The sequence below is a fragment of the Cebidichthys violaceus genome, unplaced genomic scaffold (assembly GCF_023349555.1).
Source record: "Cebidichthys violaceus isolate CVI_PGR_0920_01 unplaced genomic scaffold, fCebVio1.0.p SCAF_20, whole genome shotgun sequence".
Taxonomy (NCBI): Eukaryota; Metazoa; Chordata; class Actinopteri; order Perciformes; family Stichaeidae; genus Cebidichthys; species Cebidichthys violaceus.
In genome coordinates, this window is record NW_027176373.1 from 8,832,050 (window position 1) to 8,858,014 (window position 25,965).

General features: G+C 41.4%; 4 protein-coding genes across 7 annotated transcripts; 1 reads left to right on the forward strand and 3 right to left on the reverse strand.

Moving 5' to 3' along the window:
* Positions 1–5,901: 5,901 nt before the first annotated feature.
* Positions 5,902–7,074, forward strand: LOC137876745 (ribosomal RNA-processing protein 8-like). Its single transcript, XM_068716542.1, has 3 exons — positions 5,902–6,639; positions 6,783–6,873; positions 6,984–7,074. Exons 1-2 carry the CDS (start codon positions 6,269–6,271, stop codon positions 6,859–6,861), a joined length of 450 nt encoding a protein of 149 aa, XP_068572643.1. The 5' UTR covers positions 5,902–6,268; the 3' UTR covers positions 6,862–6,873; positions 6,984–7,074.
* Positions 7,075–7,368: 294 nt separating this feature from the next.
* On the reverse strand, positions 7,369–13,271 carry LOC137876746 (LHFPL tetraspan subfamily member 6 protein-like). Of its 4 annotated transcripts, XM_068716545.1 has the most exons (8): positions 12,815–12,863; positions 12,633–12,707; positions 12,381–12,476; positions 11,238–11,321; positions 10,811–11,019; positions 8,840–9,698; positions 8,609–8,744; positions 7,369–8,514 (listed from the first exon to the last, which is right to left on the reverse strand). In XM_068716545.1, the coding sequence occupies exon 6, from the start codon at positions 9,561–9,563 to the stop codon at positions 9,207–9,209; it is 357 nt and encodes a 118-aa protein (XP_068572646.1). In that variant the 5' UTR covers positions 9,564–9,698; positions 10,811–11,019; positions 11,238–11,321; positions 12,381–12,476; positions 12,633–12,707; positions 12,815–12,863; the 3' UTR covers positions 7,369–8,514; positions 8,609–8,744; positions 8,840–9,206. The 4 variants fall into 4 exon arrangements, with proteins under 4 accessions (XP_068572646.1, XP_068572644.1, XP_068572647.1 ...); XM_068716543.1 differs by lacking the exon at positions 11,238–11,321; XM_068716546.1 differs by lacking the exons at positions 11,238–11,321; positions 12,633–12,707; positions 12,815–12,863 and adding an exon at positions 13,241–13,271.
* A 1,832-nt stretch (positions 13,272–15,103) lies between these two features.
* On the reverse strand, positions 15,104–23,112 carry LOC137876482 (protein NipSnap homolog 2-like). The gene is made up of 10 exons (XM_068716083.1): positions 22,884–23,112; positions 21,705–21,832; positions 21,512–21,557; positions 21,320–21,414; positions 18,643–18,713; positions 18,264–18,404; positions 18,111–18,142; positions 17,431–17,525; positions 17,040–17,123; positions 15,104–16,549 (listed from the first exon to the last, which is right to left on the reverse strand). Exons 1-10 carry the CDS (start codon positions 22,973–22,975, stop codon positions 16,485–16,487), a joined length of 849 nt encoding a protein of 282 aa, XP_068572184.1. The 5' UTR covers positions 22,976–23,112; the 3' UTR covers positions 15,104–16,484.
* A 341-nt stretch (positions 23,113–23,453) lies between these two features.
* On the reverse strand, positions 23,454–25,519 carry mrps17 (mitochondrial ribosomal protein S17). Its single transcript, XM_068716084.1, has 3 exons — positions 25,433–25,519; positions 24,827–24,970; positions 23,454–24,007 (listed from the first exon to the last, which is right to left on the reverse strand). Exons 2-3 carry the CDS (start codon positions 24,947–24,949, stop codon positions 23,684–23,686), a joined length of 447 nt encoding a protein of 148 aa, XP_068572185.1. The 5' UTR covers positions 24,950–24,970; positions 25,433–25,519; the 3' UTR covers positions 23,454–23,683.
* Between the last annotated feature and the right edge of the window lie 446 nt (positions 25,520–25,965).

The following is a 25,965-nucleotide window of genomic DNA, read 5'->3' on the forward strand; positions in this document are numbered from 1 at the left end:
TTTCTTCCCAGGTAAAAGCTTTGATGACGTTATGATTGTTTGTGTAACCAAATAAAAGCTGAAGTATGAAGAGTCAACATGCCTGTTGGAGAATGTTGTCCTCCTGTTGCCCATATTTGTTTCAAATTCAAGTCCTCAGTCAAGATACCTTTGATGATATACATTTTTTTTCCCTCAATTATTTTAAATACATTAGGGTAATTACAGAGGCCTAGATACAAAAATCGGCCATACTTGTCAATTCAATTAAACAGGGAAGTCACAAACCTTTCACATTAAGGGATATATGTTTATAGTGCACCTGCACTCACTTGCTGCTACACTATGAATCTTTTTTAAAAAGGACTTGCCGTCAAAATAAAACTTAGGCTTGTGGATAATGAACTCAACAGGTCATGTTTGACATGAGGTACACCAAGTTAAATTGCACATTTTGGGTAAAGTTCAAATTACAGGGGACCATAGGGACACAACTACATTTGACCCTTATTGCAATTGCTGCAATTCCACATAATCACCAGTAGAGGTCAACAAACGGTAACAATAGTTGTGTTTGTTTTTTACCAGCTTTTCATAACATGATGAAAGTGCCCTCAGAAACAACCAGGCACATTTTGTCCAAAAAAGAGCAGATTATATGTCGATATATCAAAGTAATTTGATTTTATAAATACTCTGATTCCTTTAAAATCATGTCATGTGTTTTATGTTCTCTTGCTTTTCACACAGTTGTTCTGATTAGACCTCTGCTCAGGTTAAAAACGGGCAGAGCTACGGTGTAAAATAATGTGCCTCCATGTACTAATAAGAATGATCAAAGTGTAATTCGTCCTATACCTTAACAGATGCACTAGAGCTGTTAATCAAACTACCGGTTTGTGCACACAGACACAAGCCTGAGAAGAGGCCGATCCAGGGATTTTAAAAGTCATCTAAATCACCTGTGAGTGTTTCCTGGGTGCACAGGCTTGTTTGTAGAGGGTGACCGAGGGTCATAGAGCTGTTCATAGAACAGTTCACTGTTAAAGACTGCACCCCTTCTCAACAGTAGAGTCTAAGGGATTTAGGGAACAACTAATAAGTCTGTCAGTGTATATTGATTTGTTTCATACATAGTTATTAATAAGGGAAGCAGCTGTGTTGTTATAAGCTAGTGTTAGAAGTTATTTTGAAGCTGCTCGTCCCACTACCACTCCACCCAACACACCTTAAGTTTAAATAGTTTAAGAGTTCAATGATAGTAGCTCTCAACTCCAAATATATCTTAATATATAATAATAATAATAATAATAATAATAATAATAATAATAATATACTCCCTGTAGGAATGTTCTCAGAGTTACATTTGTTGTTGCCATGGAAACAGTAGTCAACAATAGTGAGTTATTTAAACATTGCTGCGGTCGCTGTTAAAAGCTTAACATGAATAATAAAGCAATGTTGATTCTTTTTTAAATTAATTATCTTCTTTGCTTCATGTATTCAACACATGAACCAGTGAATCACAATCACAAAGACAACATGTTGAAGTAGTTTACAACTCTCTGTTAATTCAATTATAATACCGGTAAATAATGCTAATATTAAACATATCCATAAACCCGTCAGTGATGAAGGTCATATGCTTTTACTGTAGAATGAAATCTTTGTTTTTAAACTCAAATACCATTTGGAACTTCTTTTATGAAACTTTGATCATTTTAGCTGCAGTTTTGTTAAAATCACTTAAACTTAAACCGATTCCAGTACTTCTTCTTTATAGTCACCATCATGTCATACAACTCTATTAATACGATATATAATTAATTAGAGAGCTAGAAACATAGAACATTGATTTGATTTTTTATTTGATTTTGTTGATTGAAAGGACTGAGGTGCTCAGGCGGAGCGGACTCGGACTCTCGGAGTCGGAGATACCTGTATGTCGATCTGCTTGTCCTCCCTCCGATGTCGATTCACGGGACATCACGCCGTCGATCTGCCTTCCCTCCGGTGTCGATTCACGAGACATCACGCCGTCGATCTGCCTTCCCTCCGGTGTCGACTCACGGGACATCACGCCGTCGATCTGCCTTCCCTCCGGTGTCGATTGACGGGACATCACGCCGTCGATCTGCCTTCCCTCCGGTGTCGATTCACGGGACATCACGCCGTCGATCTGCCTGCCCTCCGGTGTCGATTCACGGGACATCACGCCGTCGATCTGTCCCATGGATCGACACAGGAGGGCAGAAGGGCTTCGGACACAGGTGCTCACAAGGACGGCCGGACTGCCGAACTTGCTCCCGACAAAGGTGCTCAGGCGGATCGGACTCTCGGAGTTGGGGCTCCGGGAAACAGGATGCTGGCCCGGCGGCGGAAACTGAAGGTCGCTGCAGCTCGACGGCGTGGTGTTCCGTGGATCGACACCGGAGGGCAGGCCGATTGGCGGCGTGGTGTCCCGTGGATCGACACCGGAGGGCAGGCAGCGACCTCCAGCTCCCGCCAGAATCCTGTTCCCCGGAGACCCGACTCCGAGAGTCCGAGTCTGGTCCGCCTGAGCACCGGTGTTCGGAGCAGGTTTGGTAGTCCGGCCGTCCGCCGGATCACCGGTGTCTGGAGCCCTTCTGCCCTTCTGCCCTCCGGTGTTGCTCCACGGGACATCACGCCGTCGATCTGCCTCCGCTGTCGAGTCTGGTACGCCTGAGCACCTGTGTCTGGAGCAGGTTCGGCGGACTGTCCGGATGCTGGTGGTGTCACGTGGATCGACACCGGAGGGCAGAAGGGCTCTGGACACAGGTGCTCAGAAGGACGGCTTGCATCTGGCAGTCCTGCGGCCGCGATGGTGGCGATGGTCTGGCCGGTAGCTCCGAGCCCGGAGTGGACAGCGGCGGCGGCGGCGGTGGTGGCGATGGTCTGGCTTGTGTCTGACAGTCCTACGGCGGCAGCAGCCGGTCGCTCCAAGCCTGGAGTCGACGGCAGCTGCGGCCGCGGCGGCTGTCTTGCGGCTGGCAGTCCTGCGGCGACGGCAGCCGGTCGCTCCGAGCCCGGAGTCGACGGCAGCGGTGGCGGCAATGGTCTGGCTTCTGTCTGGCAGTCCTACGGCGGCGGCAGCCGGTCGCTCCAAGCCTGGAGTCGATGGCAGCGGCAGCCGCGGCGGCTGTCTTGCGGCTGGCAGTCCTGCGGCGACGGCAGCCGGTCGCTCCGAGCCCGGAGTCGACGGCAGCGGTGGCGGCAATGGTCTGGCTTGTGTCTGGGAGTCCTACGGCGGCAGCAGCCGGTCGCTCCAAGCCTGGAGTCGACGGCAGCGGCAGCCGCAGTGGCTGTCTTGCGGCTGGCAGTCCTGCAGCGACGGCAGCCGGTCGCTCCGAGCCTGGAGTCGACGGCAGCGGCGGCCGCGGCGGCTGTCTTGCGGCTGGCAGTCCTGCAGCGACGGCAGCCGGTCGCTCCGAGCCCGGAGTCGACGGCAGCGGTGGCGGCAATGGTCTGGCTTGTGTCTGGCAGTCCTACGGCGGCAGCTGCCGGTCGCTCCAAACCTGGAGTCGACGGCAGCGGCGGCCGCAGCGGCTGTCTTGCGGCTGGCAGTCCTGCGGCGACGGCAGCCGGTCGCTCCGAGCCCGGAGTCGACGGCAGCGGTGGCGGCAATGGAGAGACAGGAGAGATGGAGCAGAGGTTGGATGAAGGTAGGGGAGATGGAGTAGGGAGGTGGGGGTGGAGGGAGAGGTGAAGCGGAGAGGAAGGTGTTGCTATTCAACATTTCTGTCACGTCTTTTTCGTGACAGAAAGCTGAAGCACCCTGTAGCTTTCTTCTTTTCCTTCTCCTCCACCACTTTCCTTGGATTTCCCAACCTTCTGGAGAAGAATCATTTCTTCTTCTTCTTCTTCTCCTCCTTTGCTGGTTGACAGAGGTATATCAGGTCTTTATTGACCTCTATCAGCTCCTGGATGTCAGCCTCCTGGCTCCGATGTATCTCGGCCAACAGGTGACTCTTAGCCATCTCCGTGCTCAGTTTTTCAGTAAGTTCTTGGTTGGCCGATTCCAACTCGGCCACGATGGCTCTCCAGGTCTCGTCCCTTCGGTCCAGGACCTTATTGCTCTGGATGTCATAGTTCATCTTCCAGGCCTTAAGGTTCTGAGCGAGGTTCTCTTGCACAGTAACGAGTAGATCTTCGGACTCGTTAAGCTGCTGCTTGAGTGTGACGATCCTGCCGTCAGCGACCGTCAGACTCTGGTGTAGACGGGTAGCTTTAAGCACACCGTCATAAAAACGCCGACAGAAATCCCACTTCGCAGGGTCAGACTTCTGGTTAGCTGCTTCCAGGTCTCCGATCTGCTGCCTCAGACGGTAGATCTCCTTGTTTGCATCAACGAGCTCGGGGTCCATCTTAAAGAGGTTAGTCCTCAGAGGTCTAGCGGCCTGCGGTGGTGAGGAAACCACGGTGGTTTCGGTGGGAATCGGTATCAGAATGCAGGTGTCTTTGCTAGTTATCCTGCGCTCGACGTTGTTTCGGATATCCATGACTTTATCCATTGCACCAACAGACGTGTCTTTGAAAAGACTGATGGTTTATCTTCAGTCTTTAAAAAGACTGTTGGTTTATCTTCAGTCTTTAAAAAGACTGTTGTTGTGTCTTTAAAAAGACAGTAAATCTTCTCTGTTAAATCCTCTCTGTTTATTCCTCTGTTTATTCCTCTGTTCAATCCTCTGTTTAATCCTCTCTGTTCAATCCTCTGTTTAATCCTCAGTTTATTCCTCTGTTAAATCCTCAGTTTATTCCTCTGTTAAATCCTCTGTTTATTCCTCTGTTTAATCCTCTCTGTTCAATGCTTTCTGTTCACTTCTCTGTTAAATGCTTTCTGCTAAATGCTCTTTGCTAACTGCTCTCTGGTGGCTGGATGGCTGTGAAAAAATGTCTCTTCATTTGAAGCCAAACAATCCATCTCCATGGATACATATCATTTCTCTGTCTGTGTGTGTGTGTGTGTGTGTGTGTGTGTGTGTGTGTGTGTGTGTGTGTGTGTGTGTGTGTGTGTGTGTGTGTGTGTGTGTGTGTGCGTGCGTGCGTGTGCGTGTGTGTGTGTGTGTGTGTGTGTGTGTGTGGGTGTGGGGGGGGGGGGGGGGGGGGGGGGGTTTGAGTGTTTTAGTTTGTTTGTTTATGAATTGGCTTACACTGGGGACACCTGTGGCTACATGAGTCGGCAGCTACAGGATGTCATAGACAATGTTGAAGCACTTTAACGTTTGGATCTGCATGAAACTCATCAGTATGAAACATAAAGTGTGTTTGATAAAAACTAAATCCACCAGCTTTTTTTAAGCAACTACTGAACCTTTTTATAAAGAATGAAACTATACATTTGTGTTTTTAAAGATATTTATTTGACCAGAAGCTGACAGATGAAGGTGTCGATAAGTAGAATCAAAGTGATCCCTTCACATCACAGGACATGTTATAAGGTCTGCATGTTTTTATGAATCTGTTTTCACAATAAAACCCTCACAAGTAAGAGAGGAAGCAGCAGCAGTTTATCACAACATGAAGCAAACAAGCAGAACATCAATGTGTTTGTGGAACAGCCGTTATATATGTATATAATATATATATACATATATATTACTATATTATGACCGTTATGCACTAAATTACTAATACAAAGTCCTTGCATGTGTAAACATGTCAACAAACCTGTCAGTAACGGATCTAAGCATGTTTAAGTAAAATGCATATAGTACAGTAGAGTATAAATGTGAAACAAGACTTTATAAACACGTATTCATTCATTCAGGTTCAGAGGGCTTATGATAAATATTATTAGTGATACAAATAGCCTCGTTACATTTTGAACTCTACACATCCTGAATAAGAGCAGAGGATGTCGGCTCGATCTAAGAACTAGTTGTGAAGATGGTGAAACCTTTAAAAAGGACCGATGACAGAGGAGACACTTGCAACAAAACAGAGGAAGAAAGACAACAAATTTGGTGAGTAATTAACTAGTTAAAGGCTTACATTTCATCAATTTAAAAACGGAAGAAGTCAAAATAGATTCATGTGGGAACAACAACGGTCAGACACCAGCCAAGAAAAAGGAAAAGCAAAGTAAACCACAGAAATGAAAAAGCCAGAAGAGGACACAGACTTATCCGGGACAACAGACACACAGACGCTCGGAGAGGAAAAGCAGCGAGTCGGTGGCAAAGTTGAAAAAGATGCGACTGCATCTTCTGCCGATGGATGAAAACAGAAAGCAGACGCACCTGAAGTGGAGATCGCAGGTGAGCGTCCCATGAAAAGACTGAAACCTGAGCTGAGCAAAGAACAGATTCTGAAAAGAGAGAAGCTCCGGAAGTTGCTCCGCAGACAGGAACCGGTCCAGCAGGAGAGTCCTGCGGAGACGACAGACGAGCCCGCGGTCCCAGAAGAAGAGGCGAAAGAGGACCGCTCCGCCTCCCTGAGGTCCCGCATGGAGCGGCGGCTGGAGTCGGCCCGTTTCCGATACATCAATGAGGTTTCGTACGGCGCGTCCAGCGGCGAGGCGAAGCGTATGTTCAAGCAGGACCCACAGGCCTTCTGGATCTACCACAGAGGACACATGGCGCAGGTTCAGAGACCGCCCGCCAATCCAGTGGACGCCATCATCTCTTACATCAGACAAAAGTGAGACGTTATAATCAATGTATAAAATGCATCGTTACAGACACGCCTCTTTAGTTCAGCTTTTTCTCAAAACATTAACAAGGCCGTCCCTCTACACCGCCAAAACAGTAAACAGAATTTAATAAAATGCTTTGTCTCTGCAGGTCCCGCTTGGTGACGGCTCTGTGGACATCGCCGTGTTCTGCCTCTCTCTCATCGGAACCAACCTGGCAGATTTTCTAGCAGAGGCCAACCGTGTGTTAAAGAAGGGGTCAAATATGTCACTGATTTAGAACAGGCACGGCAGGTTTCTTTGGTGCATGTATAGGACATGTCTGGATAACTGATTTGCACATTTGTTGTAGGGGTGTCCTGAAAATAGCAGAAGAGGCGAGCAGGTTCCAGAACGTGCGGAACTTCGTCTGAAATTCAAGATGGTGATCGAGGAGAGACAACAAACGAGGGACATTGGGGACAGAGAAACACTTCCTTGTTCATCTAGTTTCTCTTGTTTTTTTAATAGAAACAAAGTGTAGATGAAATAAAATGGCTCAAAATCCAATCATGAGAACCCTGATGAAGCAGACAGTTAGTCTCACATGTAAACACCTTCATTTTACACTTTTGTTTCCAGCTGTAAAATCTTAAACAAACATTGACAAATATGCAATAATATTTATTGTCATGACATCAGGATTCATTTTGTTTCCTTTTAAAGGCAGTTTTCTCAAAGAGGGAATAAGCGGCTGGAAGCTGCATCTTTCATAATGTTTAGTTAGAGGTTGTGCTGCTTTGGGCAGGAAACCTCAGGGAGAAAATATGTTCAGTAAACTGGTTTATTGTTGACAAAAAATTAAAGTTAGACGTACATAATTTAAACAGCTCAGTCTGAAGATTTGAACCAACGATGTGTTCGTCCATCTCTCACATGTTTCTGACTTCCTACTCTGTTTACACCTCATCTCTTCCTACACTTTAGGCAGAAATGTTCAAAATTGCACCCAACATATGAAGTTTAATTTGTTTGCTAAAAGGCTCAGTAATTTCCTCTTTGCACATTAGTTTGCAGATTTAAACACATTTGGTCTTCTAGTGAGTATTTGCAGCAGAATATGTGGAGTTGATCCAAAAAAAAAAAAACCTACAGTACAGTTCATGGGATTATAGAATCTCTCTAAACTCATACTTTAATGTCAAAGTTATGCTGGGTGATGTCCATGATGCTACATCTCCAGGCTGATAATTGTTAACTCTGGGTGTAATAGCTCCTATAAATTGGGCGAACATGTCATTTAGTGCCGTACACTGTGCGTACAGCTGCATCCTCATCAGCTGGTAGATAGAGGAGGACACATCACCTTGTACAGATGAGGTCGTACTCTGGCACATTGCCTTCGGCTCGGAGCAGCACTCTCTGGTTGAGAAGATTTTCCTGGAGAGCCAGTCTGTGTGTGATGGTTTCACCACCGTAGTGGCTTTGCAGAGGACTCTCACAGAGGAGACATCTTCAGAAAAGTCAGTTTAGCAGTCAGCTGAATGCATTTGTGTGAATCACTACTTTTGGAGCAACTGAAGTGTGCAGGCGCTCGTAAGAGCATCGTTTCTAAATTCACGGTATCTGGTGACGTAAATGGTCTTTTTCTCTGTGGCTCCATGATCAAAACGATACACACAGGTCAGGTCCTGCCCCTCATGAAGGACCAGAGGAAACTGGTAAGTCAGCCTGGCTTTAATGCGGCCCTCATGCTCTGAGTGCAGGGATGTTTGGCCTTTGGCATTTTTCGGGAAGAACCCAGGAGAGGTCAGCCCCGACACCCTCCCTTCTGCAGTCACTCACTGCCAGCCAGAGAGGAGAGTCCTGCCGTCTCACCAGAGACACACTCAGCAGAGGGGCTTCTGAAAAAGACAACAAGGGGACAGGAAGGCGATGAGCAGCTGTGTGAGTTTGTGATTCACAGAGAGAAATATCACAAAGAAAGAAATAACGTACTGTGCACAAGAATGTGTATTGTTCTTTTTTTCTGGTGCCTCCAGGCTTGGATGCTTCTCTCTGCAGGTCAAATACACCTTTGTGAACTCGTCACCGTCTTTCCACCCCGTTGCGTCCAAATAAACTCCAGACAGATCTGCAGAACAATAAAGCACATCTCTGTTTTCCTGTAACGTCTACCTCATGAGCATCAGCAGTTATTTTAAAAGGTGAAACATTGCTCATACTCACAAACAGACGGCAGTGTTGTGACTCGTGACACTTGGTGTGTAAATCTGGGGCGGTCGAACACACGAGTGACATTACGGCCCTCATACACTGTTGCAGGAGGACGACCAAGCTTGTCTGCATGTCTGAGTCTGTGTTGTCCTCTCTCTGCAGCTCTTTGTCGCCGTTCAAAGCCAAGGCGATGTCAGCGTCAGGTCTCACTCCAGATGAAATGCACGAGACCACCCTGAACTCACTTCCTCCTCGTTGTACCATCTCTGCTTTAATGCTTACATTTGGCCTCGCTAAAAGAGCAGGAAGAAAGGCGAGAAGAGTTATTCTTTCTCCAGGTCTGATGTTTTTCATTCAGCTGTGGTAACTATTGTGGTAACTATTGTAGCGATGCAGCTAGATCGCCGATTGTACGTGAGATGAGGTCAGAGATGCAGCAGCCCATGAGAGCAGTGAGGGCCACCAGCAGGAGGAGGCCGCAGCCCACGCCCGTCACCACCGTGCACATTCTCCACTCCAGGCTGGGGATGCCGAGAAAGGAGGCGTAGCGGCCGCACTGCTCCATCATCACCGTGGCCTGCCTCTCCTCGTCCCTCACAGGGTAGGAACAGCGGCGGAACGTGCCAAAGGACACCGGCTTGTCCATCGGTGTCCCCGGCAGCCAGTAGGGCATGAAGAAGCCAACAGCGCACAGCAGGGCCCAGATGACACCCGGCCATGTGAGACTAGACGCCATGGTAAACAAGCCTGCGAGCGGTTCACACAGTCACTGAACTAACAGCAGTTATATGAGCAGTCGCAGTGTGGTAGGGAAGCCTCACGGTGAGCATTTAACACCAGCAGCCTTCACCTTCTCAGTGACTCCCGGTCCCTGTCAGGAGGAAGAGACAGAGAAGACAAAACAAAAAGTCATCTGTGGGAACAAGTTGTTGGCTTTTGGAATAATCTTATTCTTTAGACTAAACAAAACTGGGCGTCGTTTAATAAGAGGCACAGTTATTCAATCACTTCAATAAGATTTGGAAACACAATTCATCAATTATCAAACTCAGGCTGATGCATTATCAACTCAAGTATGATAAGATGAACAGTTATTCTCTTTTTCCTTTATAATCACAGAGGAATGCAAGAGAAAGAAATAAAGCATTCTAGTTAGTTCACAAAATTCCACAGAATTATGAAATTTCTGTGAGGCTAACAATAAAATCATTGTTTCAAAGCCATGTATTTATGCCTTCAACAAACACAGATGTACTAGTTGAATAAACATATAATTCTTGCTTCAGTGAGATAGAAATCTTCCTAGTTAACTCAATGAAAATGCATGTTGCTGTAATTGTATTAAAGGAATTCTCAAGAAATACATTAACACATATAATAAAAGGGCACATAGCTCAAAGTTAGCTCAAACCTTGTTGATTTCTCCTTGGTAAAAAGGTTTTGAACATGAGTTAAAAGTACTCAATGAGGTCAGTCTGGCCTTCAGTAAACAATGGATTGACACTGGATTCAGCACAGCAACTATGTTAACAATAGTCAATGCAAAACACTTGAATATGTCCCTGAATATATACTTGTACATATATATATATACACACACACACACACACACACACACACACACATATGTGTGTGTGTGTATATATGTATCTGTATACAGTATATGTATATAATAGGTGTTATATTATATAACTTATACCTGAGTACCGACAATGAACATGAATAGTTCAAACACTGGATTTGTCCCTATTGTGAACTGGCAACTGATATTTTTACAAATTCGGTGAATCTGAGGCGAAGGTGACTTAATTGGTTAAACATGAGAACGAACAGCTATGCACTCAAACAGGAAACAAAAACAAAGCTTTAGGTCTGGATCCCCATCACATTTAGAGCAAAAGCTTTGTTTTCAGAGACCATATGCGCTGCGAGCATCAAGAGCCAAGCTTGAAAAAGATAGTCTGAATCACTTCGAAGGTTTACCTCATCTCCTTTGGATAATCAACGTTCATGGCATACAGTAGACCAAAGAGGTACGCAGAGGCAGTAGAGAGGTCTGGTAGGTCATGAAGCACGATGGTCCCTTCCAACACAGCCGCTACATCTCGCACATTTGGTGATATGGCAGCATCATCATCTTCAATGATGGCAACAGACACACCTCTGAGTTCTCTTTCTTCATGGTCAGTGTCCTGAGGAAAAGCAACACATGCATGACTGAGTGCTGAGGGAAATTTAAAGACAAAATACATTTCTATTAATTTTAAATTCAGTATCATTTTACTGACTCTTGCCATTCGGCTTGTGGACGTTTTAAAAAGAAATGTTAAAATTGTGACTCAACAGCACAGTTGCTATCACCCAACGTACAGTATAGGATTTTATCGTGGATCCTGAATAAAACACTCACAATAAGTTGATGGTGAATATCCTCATGAGTGATCTGAAAAAGCTGTCTAGCTTGGCATCATGGTGGAGGAGTGAAAAATAGAGCCTGATTTTAAAAGAAATACACAAATTATCGCATCAGAAATAACAGACTCACTAATTTGTCTTATTTATGCAGGGGTGTCTTATGATGTACAATTACCTTATTTAAGATTGTTTGATTGTTTTTTACCGAAAAGGACATCCACTTAAAAAATGTGTCTTATCTGTGATGGAATAAAAATATTCGTTCCTTAACAAAAAGTAAGATTATGTTATTATCGTGAATATTTTGGCCAGAATCATCATGACATGAAATCTTCATATTGTCCCATGCCTGCCCACCAACCTTGTTGTGACTAGTTTTTTTAAGGAAGTATTTCTGCCAAAGAACAGCCAACAATGGCCAGCTGTTCAGGGTTGACTGTTGCCCCTCGGCAGAAAGAAAGAGTCATAGAAAACTCACTCATTCTTTAAACATCACTGGGATCAAAATAAAACCTTCCACAAAGTATTATGCATACAATTATTAGCATTTAGCTTAAGAGTTATAGTTCTGAGCATATTCTAAATGTTATAATAGTAGTTTTGGGGCGTTTCTTTCCTCCCGTCACATTTTACTCCGTGGCCTCGTTTTTTCTGCACAATCATGGATAGAAGTCGAGAGAACTCAAACATGTCTTGTGTGCAATAGAACAAAGTCAGAATGCTATAAAAGAAAAATAACGCAAGCTGATTTTTATGATAATTCATTTATATAGAAAACAATAGAATCTATATATCCAACATTTGTCAAGTGTTGCCAATCTTGAGAATTTGGGGAAAAAAAATTGGGACAATGGAGGCTCCACGTTCTGTATTGAACTATTTACATTTTTACAACCTTGTCCTCTCCTCAAATGCACTGTGTTCAGCAGCCTGCAATTCAGTCGAAATTTCACGGTATTTTTGTCACATGACTGTTGGTCTCAGCGAAATCAATCATGGCTTCTAAGTTGCACTGAGGAACGCAGAATTTAATGTTTTTTACAGGATCTGGTTCAAGCAAAGGAATTTTTCGTGGCGAGATTTTAAATGAGACATGTAGAATAAAATGTTTTTGATGAATTACCACAATTTTACTTACCAAGCACTCCAGGAAGAACTTTGTTGGGTCGTCCCGGACAAAAATGGGCAGGTCTCTCAGTGCTGCTGTCTTTCACTGAGACACAATGTCCGATGTCTAAGGAGTATTCAGTGGAAAACACAAAAGCACAACAATTAGTATAGTGCCTTAGTGAAGTTACACAAAATCTGACATTATTTATAGCAATGAGGAGGATAAAGCTCAGGTCAGACCCAAGTATCATTATCACTCCCTCCAGTAAATACACAACACCTTTAGTTTGTTTCCACTGATGGATTTATTCCTCGTCGTACGCCACCGTCCTCAACACACCGTCGAACTCACTGGCTGCACACAACAGAGAGGGAAATGAGTCCACTTAATATGTCCGATCAAAGATGATCACTTTAACTTAAACGGTAACGCTTTTACTTCAGTTTACTTCACTTAAACACCTTTAGCGACTTCTGCCGCTTCACGTGTCCTGCTTTCACCGTGCCACAGTCAAAACACGTCCCAGTACAACGACGCACGCAACAATAGTCCCCCCCCCCCCCTTTATAGAAAACAAAACGAAAAACCCATACTCATAAAACAAACCGTACAAACAACAACATATAAACAAGCATACTAAACAACAACATAAATAACCTTTATGGCAGTTAAAAACATGCTTAAGAATGAAAGAAAAAAAACTCCAATCCTGCGGGCAATTTTACTTTCTACTTTTACAAGATATAAATACTATTTTCAACTGGGAAGAAAGGCTTTGGTGGACAAGGCTCCTTATACTGCTGCTTAAAATAGCAAGTGCTCCAAATTTTGAGGACCAGCCAACAGGTTAACTTATGCATGCCCTTAGCTTCAGGCGCTTCACTCACCTGTTCATCAAGCTTTTCCAGGAGGTCTTCCATCTTCTGACCAAAAGCTCCCTTCCTCGTCTGGTAAAGTCTCAGCAGGCGAGGCACATATTTTTCAAGGGATGCACTTAAAATCCCCAGGAGGTCTTTGCTGGTGAGCCGATGGAATTCTTCAGATATCTTAACAGAATAACAAAACAATGAAATACCATGTGTACATAAAATGACTGGGTAGCAGTCTTGTTCAAAGTATGCACCATTTTAAAGAGATATTTCAGATTGTTTGAAGTGTGTTTGTATGAGGTTCTTCTCCTTAGTCAGTGTACTGCTGTGGATGTATTTTAGACACCTAAAGAAAATGTTAATCAGTTTAAGTGTACACTATATTAAGAATAGTTTCGGCTCTTTATCCTGCTGTCAGACAGATCTTACTGTAGGGGAAATTAAGCCTTTATCAATGCTCTACTCAAAGCTAGTAGACAAATACAGTCATTTATCTCACGGGACACAGGAGCTGCTGGCCTACCACTGCCTTGATCAATTAGTTTACTGTGACTTTATAGTTAATTTGGATTAACAAAAGTCACAACAGTCCCCCAATTCTACTAATAACCACTAATAATGACTTCTTTAGATGTCTAAAATAAGTTTTGCTGCTGCCCTGTCAACAGCATTACATTGCATTTCTGTCTATACACTGAACTAGCATATATTTGCATACATAAAATAGTTTGCAAATATATATCATTTAGTTCCAGCAAGAAAGTTTCATAATGTATTGGCATTTGTAAACGTGAATCTTAAGGATCGACAATTCAATAAAAATTCGACAATGACATTCATTGTTTTCAGTTTGACAGCAGTTTGTTTTACAAATTTCGGGATTGATGGTGTACTGGGGTGGAGTACTTTTAAAATAAAAGTGCACAATACACTACTTTTGAATTCATTATTGAACATTGCGCATAACAATGCGTTTAATCGCAGAAAATCATGCAATTAATCGCAATTAAAAATGTTAATCGTTGCCCAGCACTAATTTAAAACAAAAAAATGAAGACAAAAATGGTGCCAAACCCCCCGAAAAGTCTAAATTTACAATCCTGACTTCATTAAGTACGGCTTTGTGAACGGAGGTAACGAGGCGGAGCCGAGAGCCCAGTGTGTGGACTGTTGTGACTGTTGTTATTGTTCATTTGTCACAGATATGAAGAATAACTTCTGGTTCTGCCATGCAAAAATTAAGACTGCTGAAGCATATCATTTGCATATTATAAGGCTATATTTTCATTTGCACTTTATTTCAATTCTATTTACAGTTTATTTAATTTGAAACTTATTATTTTTAATTTACTTTATTACCACATATTTATCAAATTTCCATTTTTTTCTCAGTTTTTTTGAGAGTCCCTTCTTTTTTCTGCAGTAAAACCTAATTATTAGTTATTTTTGTGTTAAGCATGACTTGAGCCTTTAAATTTGTTCTTGTATTACCTTGATTTGTTCCATGAATTGTTAGCCTGTTGGGCGTCTTGTTGTATTTGTATGCAGGTTTACATACACATGATAAATAAATGTGATGATCACATTGTATCATGTAATTTATTTGACAAGGCTTTTGATTGTTAAACTGTAAGTGAATTTGATTTTGTTATTGAATACAAATCAAACCTAGAGTGCAATCAATTAGTTAAACTAATAGTGTTAATATTTGAATGGGCCCCAGGCCACTTTGTACTTGAAAAGTTGGGCCCCGAGGTCAAAAAGGTTAAGAACCCCTGCCCTAGACGACGCACTGTCTGCATCACCTTTGCTGATATGTAGTCTGTATGTAATACAGTCATTTCAAACGACAGCCTGCATGAAAAAAGGAGTCCAAGACTGTTTTCCATTGTTATCAGACGTTTAATTCAATATGTACAACTAATCTTATTAAAGCACTGCAATTCGCATTTACCACATTGGGATACTCCTCCTCTCCTCCTGTCCACTTGTCATCAGATAGTTTAGAGTACCCCACTTCATTAACAGATACAGAGTTGACCATATCTCTGGCTTGATCAATAAACCGACTATGTATATCTACAATCTGACCATTTAAAAAAAAACAAACCATTAATCTCAGTTAGAGCACACATTAACCCAGTTGGCATTAATGTCTTGACAGAGGGATAAGTCAAACTAGTCAGTGTACAGCAGATTGTATTTACAGATTATTTATGAAATCAAAAACATTGTCTAATCATTTGAATCGTCTTTAAAAGGACAACTTTGGCAGATTCACCACAACTTCACCGCAAGAACTGGACATTGTTGTCACGTATCCGGCCGGTATGAAAAGACTGTGCACTAAATCACAGTCTGGCTTACTGTTCTGACTAGTCTGACACTTGTGATGCGTTAGTGAACTTTAATTTATGAGTCTTCAAACAACTGGTACACGCCATAATCATTTGACTTGAACAAAGCCATGTAAACATAAAGTCACATTTTCTTGATGGATAGACCTGTTGAAATGCTACCGAATGTAAAGCCAGAGTCTGACTGTGACCCTACAATACAGGCTTCCATCTCTGACAATCAGCTTCATCTGTGATTTCAGAACACTGATTTATAATCAGCATGCTCCTCTTTGTAAAACTGACCATCACCATTTAAAGAAGCTTATCCAGTTCATATTGATAGCGAACTGTGAGCTCTGGAGGCAGTGTTTTTGTTGTGAGATACTGGAAGCAGTAACTTTTGTTTGATTTGTTATGAATGCTAGTGCAACAGAGTCATGTTTCTGAAAGACCTTCAGACATTTTCAGCCCCTGTGACCAGCACTAGAACTGCTAAATGTTTGATCTGTTCCTGGTACCACATTCACACACTGATGTTTTTAAATCATCAAAAAAATAAGAAGACAAGCCTCTTAAAATCAGACCCTTTAAAAAGATAGAGACAGAGATGGAGAGTGAAGAGGAGGGGGCATGTGAAATAATATGTTGTCTCCACAACGTGCATTAATGGATCAGTAACTGCTGTAACAGATCCGGTTTTGGTGATAACCGTTTTAACCTCATCATCTGAAATAAGACATTCTAGGCCCACAAAGAAAAGGGGAGTGAAGAAACAAACAAGAAGAAGAAAACAAAAACTGAAACAACACGTTGATGTTATGCAGATTTCCCCGGGCAGTGCACCAACTGATGGTTGGTTACCCTCTCCACAGATCAGTGCGACAGTCGCAGTGGCTGTTGAGAGGTTCCTCCGGTGTTTGTGGTTACTTCAGGGGCGAATTCTTCAAGGGAATCATTATTCTAGATTCCATGTGCTGAATAAGAGGGACTGTCGAATGGGGAAGAGACAAAACGGTCTTAGAAACAGATTTCTGTGTCATGCAGTAATGTAAAACAAAATAATAATATATAATATTATATTTCTTAGCATAATTTATATCAATAAATGACAGATACAACAATACATGTAAAAACAATTCAAACTGAGAAAATGGTTGAACTAATAAAAATGTAACAAAAAAATTGTGTTTCTTTTTGTTTTCTGTATTAATTAGATTTTCTGTTTGTTTGTTGACATTTGCCTCTGTGGGTTTTAAGCGTTTGTTGAAAACATCAATAAAAACTGTATACAATGAATTGTGTGTAGGATACAAACTCCAGTAATATATTTTGTTAGTTTGCTTTTAGAGAAATAATAACACGTTAGAATCATATCCTCATTATGACACAATCTTCTCACAGATGATGGTTGATAATATTGTCCAGTGATATCAGAAAAGGTAAAAAGAGGAGAAATAAGACATCAAACTGAGACCTACCTGTGTAATAAACAACCTCATCCCAGCCATCATGCTGCCAAGCGGAATTTCTTGTGTCTTCTCTGGACTGAAGGTCTTTGTAAGCTGAAAGAAAAAAAAGAAAAAGAAAAATGCTTGTTTTATAATCTTTACTCAAAATTCACATAAAATATATACATTATAAACTCTTAAAAAAGTGCTGAATTCTGAAACATTTGCGATACAATTCATACAATATATTTCCTGAATAGTAACAGGCACTTCGAAGGGACATCAGAGAAGCACCTCGTAAGCTGCTACATATATTATAAACTCATTTTTGTGCAATCATTTGCAATACAGTGATGCCTTCATAAATGTATAATCCCACATATGTAAACTTGGAACTTAAAAACTAGGAAACACTGCTCACCCCACAAGTGGTGAACCGTGTACAGACTTCCAATCTGTGAGAAAAAGCCTCCCACTGCCTCGTGGTTCTGCTGGCGAAACTCAATGGCACGCGCCCTGCAGAGCACCAACATGTTACGTTACATTACAAAAACACTAACAGCTTGTAATTGAATGGTTGCGTCGATTAAAACATTGGTGCGAATTTGTAAGATTTTAAAGTACAAATGAAACCGACATTCACAGATATCCCAATAATTATCTTTCAATTCAAAACCTCACATTTTGATATTACAACCTCAGAATGTTTGGTTTTATTACATTAACAGGCAAATTTCCCAGTCATTATCAAATTATTCAGATACGAACATATATGAAATACAGGGTAAATAGGTAAATTATGCTTGAGATTTACAAATTGTTTTTCTGAAATATCTTTCGTCATGCTTTGGAGTCATGCATAGATTGTGTAGCCAAAAAGTACCGTTGACTGATATTCATCTGCTACAATCTGCAAAACCAATAAAGCAGTAGTGAGGAAAGGTACATAATAATGGTAGCTCTACTGTATTATTGCAGCATCATGGAGAGAAAGCTGAGGAGCTTTTCAGACTAATTATCTAAATGAATCTAATTTCATGACTTTCTGATACTACGTGTAAAAAAAAGAAAAGGAGAAAGATTTAGAAAGTTGCACCTCACCAGTAATTTCCCCACTCGATCATCGTCCCTGGCTGAAAAAAGAATGTGAAGAGAAGAAAGTAAGTTGTCTGACGTTACATACATACATACACGTTACTGAAAAACACATTTATGTATAACGAGAGGAAGCATGTATATTTTCTGCGGCGTTACCCTGAGTTGGTATGATCGGAGCTCATAGATGTTGGGTCCTGGACGAGGGACAGGTTCGTTCCAGAAACTGAACTCCAGCAGCAGCTGGTTCCTACGAGACAGCAGCATCTTCCCCCTCTCGTTCCTGTAGCGCGTAAACTCCTACAGACAACAACAGACAACAGCAACACACCACTCTGTAAATCTGCCTCAGACCACCAACTCCTAAACTATAAAAAAAATATTAAATTCTGTTTTGGGGGTTAACATCCAGTACAAACACACAACTGTATTCTTGTATTATCTAAATAAATAATTTACTTATTTAATTCTGAACAATGTTATATTCTTCTTCGATCACCAGCTGCCAGTAAACTGAACTAATCCGAGCACCCGTTACCTCGTTCTGCCGGAGTTTGCTCATGACCTCGGTGAGAGCCGGGTATCCTCCCCGATATCTCCACAGGTGAACTAGAACAGAAGGAGCAGAGGAGCCAGAAATAATGCAGCTCTTGAATACATCTCGGTGTGTCAATATTTCTCCGGGCAAGATACAGTTAGGTCCATAAATATTTGGACATTGACACAATTTTCATCATTTTGGCTCTGTACACCACGACAATGGATTTTGAATGAAAGAATCAGGATGTGCTTTAAGTGCAGACTTTCAGCTTTAATTTGAGGGTATTTACATCCAAAGCAGGTTAACGGTGTAGGAATTACAACACATTTTATATGTGGCCCCTCCTTTTTAAGGGACCAAAAGTAATTGGACAATTGGCTGCTCAGCTGTTCCATGGCCAGGTGTGTGTTATTCCCTCTTTATTTCATTGACAAGGAGCAGATAAAAGGTCTAGAGTTCATTTCAAGTGTGGTATTTGTGTTTGGAATCTGTTGCTGTCGACTCTCAATATGAAGTCCAAAGAGCTGTCACTATCAGTGAAGCAAGCCATCATTAGGCTGAAAAATCAAAACAAACCTATCAGAGAGATTGCAAAAACATTAGGTGTGGCCAAATCAACTGTTTGGCACAGTCTTAAAAAGAAAGAACGCACTGGTGAGCTCAGCAACACCAAAAGACCTGGAAGACCACGAAAAACAACTGTGGTGGATGACAGAAGAATTATTTCCCTGGTGAAGAAAAACCCCTTCACAACAGTTGGCCAGATCAAGAACACTCTCCAGGAGGTAGGCGTATCTGTGTCAAAGTCAACAATCAAGAGAAGACTTCACCAGAGTAAATACAGAGGGTTCACCACAAGATGTAAACCATTGGTGAGCCTCAAAAACAGGAAGACCAGATTAGAGTTTGCCAAAAAACATCTAAAAGAGCCTGTACAGTTCTGGAACAACATCCTATGGACAGATGAGACAAAGATCAACTTGTACCAGAATGATGGGAAGAGAAGAGTATGGAGAAGGGAAGGAACTGCTCATGATCCAAAGCATACCACCTCATCAGTGAAGCATGGTGGAGGTAGTGTTATGGCGTGGGCATGTATGGCTGCCAATGGAACTGGTTCCCTTGTATTTATTAATGATGTGACTGCTGACAAAAGCAGCAGGATGAATTCTGAAGTGTTTCGGGCAATATTATCTGCTCATATTCAGCCAAATGCTTCAGAACTCATTGGACGGCGCTTCACAGTGCAGATGGACAATGACCCGAAGCATACTGCGAAAGCAACCAAAGAGCTTTTTAAGGCAAAGGAGTGGAATGTTCTGCAATGGCCAAGTCAATCACCGGACCTGAATCCAGTTGAGCATGCATTTCACTTGCTGAAGACAAAACTGAAGGGAAAATGCCCCAAGAACAAGCAGGAACTGAAGACAGTTGCAGTAGAGGCCTGGCAGAGCATCACCAGGGATGAAATCCAGCGTCTGGTGATGTCTATGGGTTCCAGACTTCAGGCTGTCATTGACTGCAAAGGATTTGCAACCAAGTATTAAAAGTGACAATTACATTGATGATTATGTTAGTTTGTCCAATTACTTTTGGTCCCTTAAAAAGGAGGGGCCACATATAAAATGTGTTGTAATTCCTACACTGTTCACCTGATTGGGATGTAAATACCCTCAAATTAAAGCTGAAAGTCTGCACTTAAAGCACATCTTGATTGTTTCATTTCAAATCCATTGTGGTGGTGTACAGAGCCAAAATGATGAAAATTGTGTCAATGTCCAAATATTTATGGACCTAACTGTATGTTTATTTTTTACATTAACAACTGTAGTTTAATTATTTGAAGAGAAAGAATCATGAATCTCTAGTTAATTTATATGAGAAAACACAGCAGAAAATCATCTTTACATCTGGTAAAAATCTGAGTCTGACTGAAAAATGCTGTGTTAAAGAAGCAACAACACCTTCTATAATATATTCACATTTTGTAATTTAGTAAAATGAAAACAAGAAAATGCAAAAGATTTTACCATCAGGTAGATGAGCATTGTCTCTAATATGCACATGAGAAGGTATCAGCTGAACCTGATTAGTACTAAAAACCTCACAACAGTGCAGGTTAATAATATTCTGAATCCAGTGATCAAGATGAAAAATTGACAACTGAATAAAGAAATCACTTATGAATACTGCAACTTTACAGGAAGCATAGTACTGAATATCATTTCCTAGTGCACATGTTGTGAACATGTTTTATTAATACAGACTTTAAGATTATCTTTACTGAGGTTGCTAATATTACTGTGCTGTAACATTAGAGGCAGATTACAACTGAGGAATGACAAAATGGACAGTGGCCAGGAGAAGTGCAATACAGTAAAATATAAAAGCTGTCAAAGTGGCGGTTTGGGTCACCGGGGAGGAGGGAAACTGCAACATTCTTAAGAAATGTCTAAAATAAACACAGTTTTCACTTTATTCCCTATCACCTACAGAAAACAAAGTATGAAGAAAGAAGTAACCTTTGCAGGTCTATGAGAGACATTTTCAAGGAAACCTATTTCTAACTGATTCCTGTAAGTGTTTAAATACAATGCAACTTCAAAAACTTGTAGTTAATACGAAATCAATGTATTATCGGGTTAAATGACCCAGAGCTTGATGCTGCTCTCACCTGCCTGATCCTGCTCTCCGTACCACGTGTTCCAGGTGCCCACAAGCTCACACGGGTATTCAGGATCAGCATGAATGGAAGGCAAGACGTCCTCACTATGGACACACACACAAACACAGATGTGTAAAGAATCTGCACCAGTTCCTCAACAAGAATCTGAATGAAGTCATTTAAGGGACAGGGACTTCCTACCAAAGTTCATTGTAAGCATCAAGGCACTCAGGCTTGACATTGTGAACTGCAAGGAAACAACAAAACATGAGTGGATAATACACCATCTAACAGATTTCATAAGATCATTCTAGGGGGAAATCAACAATAAAACACATGCAGTCAGGGCAATGATTTACAATGTACCACCAGAACAGTCACAAACAATACATACACTGTATTTTGTACAGATTGTTGTCTTCCTTCTTGGCGAGCAGATGAGCGTGAGCGTCTTTTCGGGGGTCGACCTTTCTAACAAACAGAGACTTGAACCAGCTGTCTTCACGGTGAGCTGAGAGGCTCCTGAGGTTAAACAATAACACAAGCGTTGAATTCGGCACCACCACTTCTTCTGCTACACAATGAAGAAATAAGTCACTAAAAACAACAGCAAACTGCTTGTACTCTCTACTACAAAGTCTCTGAAGCCCTTAATGGTTTTAAACGTCTGGCCTGCTCACTTACTGCTGTCCAGTCAGACACCTCAGGTCATCAGCTGCTGTGTTGGTCACAATTCTTTCAAAAGCAAATTAAAGGAATCCCTATCAGAGGTTTTACTTGTGATGAAACGTACAATATAAATAAAACTGCAAGGATGCATTATATGCGCGTCATATCTGCAGCAAACTTAGAACTTAGTACAGTTGTCTTTAAACTATCTAACTCATTCATCGCAACAGAAACCTCCAGCTCAGAAGCCAGCAGACGATACGGATATAAGCTGTACATACCGTACAAAACCAGAGGATTAGTCTACATGGACCCTTAAGAGCCCTCCCACATGAGTTGTATTAAATTACAGACACAAACACAACTATTACTTTACACTGTGCATTCGTTATATATGGTGTATTATATTAGTATATCATCGTTAACATGATTAACGTTACACACCTGCCGCAGTAAGAACGTGAGAAACTAGGTCATTGACTTATCAAAAGTAACGTTGTACAAGCGATTCACAGCATTCTGACCTTGAAGTTTGGGAATGACATAAAGTTGTGATTTTGTAGTATTTATACTAGTGGCAACTATACATCTACGCATACAAGTACTTAGTGCGCAGGGATAAGTGCTAACACAAGTTGTCTCACAACTTTGTAAAGTGTCAGGGTAATAATTAGCATTAGCAAAGAGTTAGCACGTTTAGAGCCAGAGGGCTAATGCTATATACGTTACACGGTGATCTGAACGTAACGTTAGCCAACGTCCTTACGTTAGCGTTAACTTTAGCGTTAGCTTAGCCACCTAGCCTAACAGAATTTGTCATTGGCGTCAACTCTACGGAGGATAAAACATTTTAAAGTAGCATTTATACTGCTGCACTGGCAAATATCAACTGAAAAAGTCTAACCTTACGACCACCGTGACCCGTCCGTTCTTCTGAAGCCCATTTCTCGTCTGAGTAAGGCCTTTGCCAACTCTTTGAAGGACTCGGGTCGCCATCTTTCCCTTGAAAGCTCTCAGTTGGAGGTTGTTTTGACACGGCTGGTCTCGGTGGAGCTGACGTTACTTAACGTTAACGTTACTTCAAGGTAACCCCGTGATAACTTTAATATGTACCTGGGTTTTAAGTCTTTTGACAATCTGACATAAACATAGCTCTGTTGTTGATTTATATTTTCACCTCGAATTCTACTTTCACCACTTACAAAATAAAAGACCTTTTCAATCAGGTGTATCATCATGCACATTTATATGACTATTCAAATGTATGAAAGAGAACATAAATTAGAGAAGATTTACTGAAGACATTAGTAGCAATGCCAGATAAAGAATTCCCTAGCGACTGATACAATTTAAAATGCTTATGCGTATGGTCCTATTTGGACCAGGATAAGTGGCAATATGGTATTTGATTGTAATGTCTTTAAAACAGATCTTTGGTCCAACAGTAAATGGATATGAACACCATGCATACATGTTTGTGAATGAAACCATGCATCCATGTCATTTTATTGTAAATTCATCAGAAATGTGTCTTGAATTCAAAACTACCGCAACAGGAAGCAACTAACATTTATTTTCCACATTAACTGATGTATATTGACGACTGGTTTATAAATGTATATTTACACGAACACCTGAAACAGAAACATAATTGCAGAGTGACATTTCAGCTAACCTTACTGCATAAAAGAATGCAGTATTCTATCATAAAGTGGGAGCTTGTGCTGGCGGAGAATCAGCCTCACTGGAGGCGGCAGAGATGTTGAGCTCCTGCAGTTTTTCTGATAACGTTGTGTCCTCTCTCAGGCTGAGCGGAAGGTCAGTCAGAGGCTCCACAAACTCAGTTCCTTCAACCCTCTTTCCCGTCAGTGGGTCGACCACCCGGCCAACTTTATACACAATCTCAGACAATTCATGTTTCACATGTTTGGACCTGGGCTCAGGCAGAGCCTTGAGAAGGACGATATCTCCCACAGTGCACTGTCGCAAAGCATCATGGGCAAAGTAGGTCTTCCTCTTATTGTAGTACTATTGGGAAGAAAAGACAACATTAGACTTAAATACATAGTCATTGTACACCAAGCAATCACTAATCTCTAAAATGATTAATATTTAGTTGTATATACTAACGTTGATTTACTTCACCTTTGGCTACAGGTGCTGAATTAATCATTTATGTAGAATTATAATTACTTGCAATTTTAGATTATTTATCGTAACTTTAACAGATTGTTGTGACAAATTATTTCCATCAAATAATGGCAAATGAAAATCACAAGTTACAACAGCTAACCAAGTCAACTGCAAGCCAAATAACCCAAAGTTTTAATGTGTTATCTCTTCAAGGGAAAATGCATGGGTCAGAAAACTATGAGATGAGACACAGGAGGAGTAGTAGTACTGTTATTAACAGTAAAGGTAGCTGTAGCTGCCATGGTAGCTGCAGCTGCCATGGTAGCTGCCGTGGGGAACTAGAGGCAGCTAAAAATATCTCCTCACAAACAGCTGTCAAAAGTGTTCTCTTACTGCCAACGATATATTCATTCCATTTCCCAATTTCTTTAGCAAAAGTAATTGTGCAGCTGTCTGTATTACAATAACATTGTACACTGACGCACAGGGAAGTTTGCCATATTCTACTGAAGGAAAAAAATACTTTTGTTGAAACATATCTTCATTTCTCAAACTACGACAAAAAAAAAAGTATTGATTTAACATCCATAGCAAAACTCAGGTATCATAATTGCATCAGTATCCTAAAATTTCAAACGTTTTCAAGTCCTGTGTATCCTCCACCTGTCCTTCCTGTATGCATCAGCAGTGGATGAACATTATTAAAAGGTTCACCTTGAGCAGGTATGGGTCCAGCACCAGCCTTGTGACTCTCACTTTGGCAGTTTTGTACATCTTGGTCCCTATTACTCTGCCGATGATCCATTTTGCATGGACTGACACATGCTTGACCGACATCCTGGAAAGCTGAATTCCAACCTGTAGTACAGCAATAAAGAAAAGTTGACATTTGCCTGGAGCCACTATCTGACACATGATCAGCTGAAGGCTCAATTCCTCTCTTGTTACCTACATGTCATGATATCATGTATAACTGGCCTCCATCACGCTTTAATTTATTGCGATTTTATTGACTCAGCATTGAAAGGTAACAATTTAGCATAGCTCCAATTTGTGCAAAACTTAACATTTGCAAAACAACATAATTTTGCATTAGTAATTACTTTGACTTTACAAATTCAGATTGAAAAAGGAGGATGAAGTGAAGAAAAGCAGTGGCTAACGTTGCGTGACGTGAACACAAACAGGGGCTAGCTAGCCTAGCTGGAGCTAACGTTAGCTTTAACTTCACAAAAAATAAAATGCAGGATTTACAAACTTCATCGACTTTGACATTATCACAGATTTACTCTGAAGGTAGCATGTAAAGAATCAACTCACCGGAACAATATGAAGGGAACAATTTTAGAAGGTCAAAAAAGCTTCAGAGAGGGTTCCTCCATGCTTCTCAGGTCGGCTTGTTTTGATGACGTAATCTACGGCAAGTAACGAGGGACAGAGGCCCTCGTTCGCTTTTTGGGTTGGATTGGACCTAAACTTAAAAATTTAAAGACGATCTATGACATCAATTGAAAACCACAAGATCATTTCTTTGTTTTAAAAGTGTTTGATATTTTCTATATCACACTCTATATATTTAATTTAATTCTAGTCAGTTTTTATGTGTTCAATGATTGCTGTTGTTGTGTTCTACTCATTTAATTTGTGTGTTATTTAAATAAACCATAGGTATCATGTGATACAGAATATATATTATGTTCTATATTATCCTCCCTGTTTTGTTTATAGAGATAAAAAAAATCTCCTGTAGGCTAGAAAAATGATGACAAATGGTATGTGACCCATGGAATTGGAGCTAGACTATATAATGTAACTTAAGTCATGTACATCTATTGGGATGTATGGATGTGGAA

Coding starts and splice junctions, on each gene's coding strand:
- LOC137876745 (XM_068716542.1), top strand. CDS start 6,269: ATGAAAAGACTGAAACCTGAGCTGAGCAAAGAACAGATTCTGAAAAGA. Junction 6,640..6,782: donor ATCTCTTACATCAGACAAAA/GTGAGACGTTAT, acceptor TTGTCTCTGCAG/GTCCCGCTTGGTGACGGCTC.
- LOC137876746 (XM_068716546.1), bottom strand. CDS start 9,563: ATGGCGTCTAGTCTCACATGGCCGGGTGTCATCTGGGCCCTGCTGTGC.
- mrps17 (XM_068716084.1), bottom strand. CDS start 24,949: ATGTCGGTCAAGCATGTGTCAGTCCATGCAAAATGGATCATCGGCAGA. Junction 24,008..24,826: donor TGGACCCATACCTGCTCAAG/GTGAACCTTTTA, acceptor TCTTCCCAATAG/TACTACAATAAGAGGAAGAC.
- LOC137876482 (XM_068716083.1), bottom strand. CDS start 22,975: ATGGCGACCCGAGTCCTTCAAAGAGTTGGCAAAGGCCTTACTCAGACG. Junction 18,714..21,319: donor CGGAGAGCAGGATCAGGCAG/GTGAGAGCAGCA, acceptor CTTCTGTTCTAG/TTCACCTGTGGAGATATCGG. Junction 18,143..18,263: donor TCCGATCATACCAACTCAGG/GTAACGCCGCAG, acceptor TTCTTTTTTCAG/CCAGGGACGATGATCGAGTG.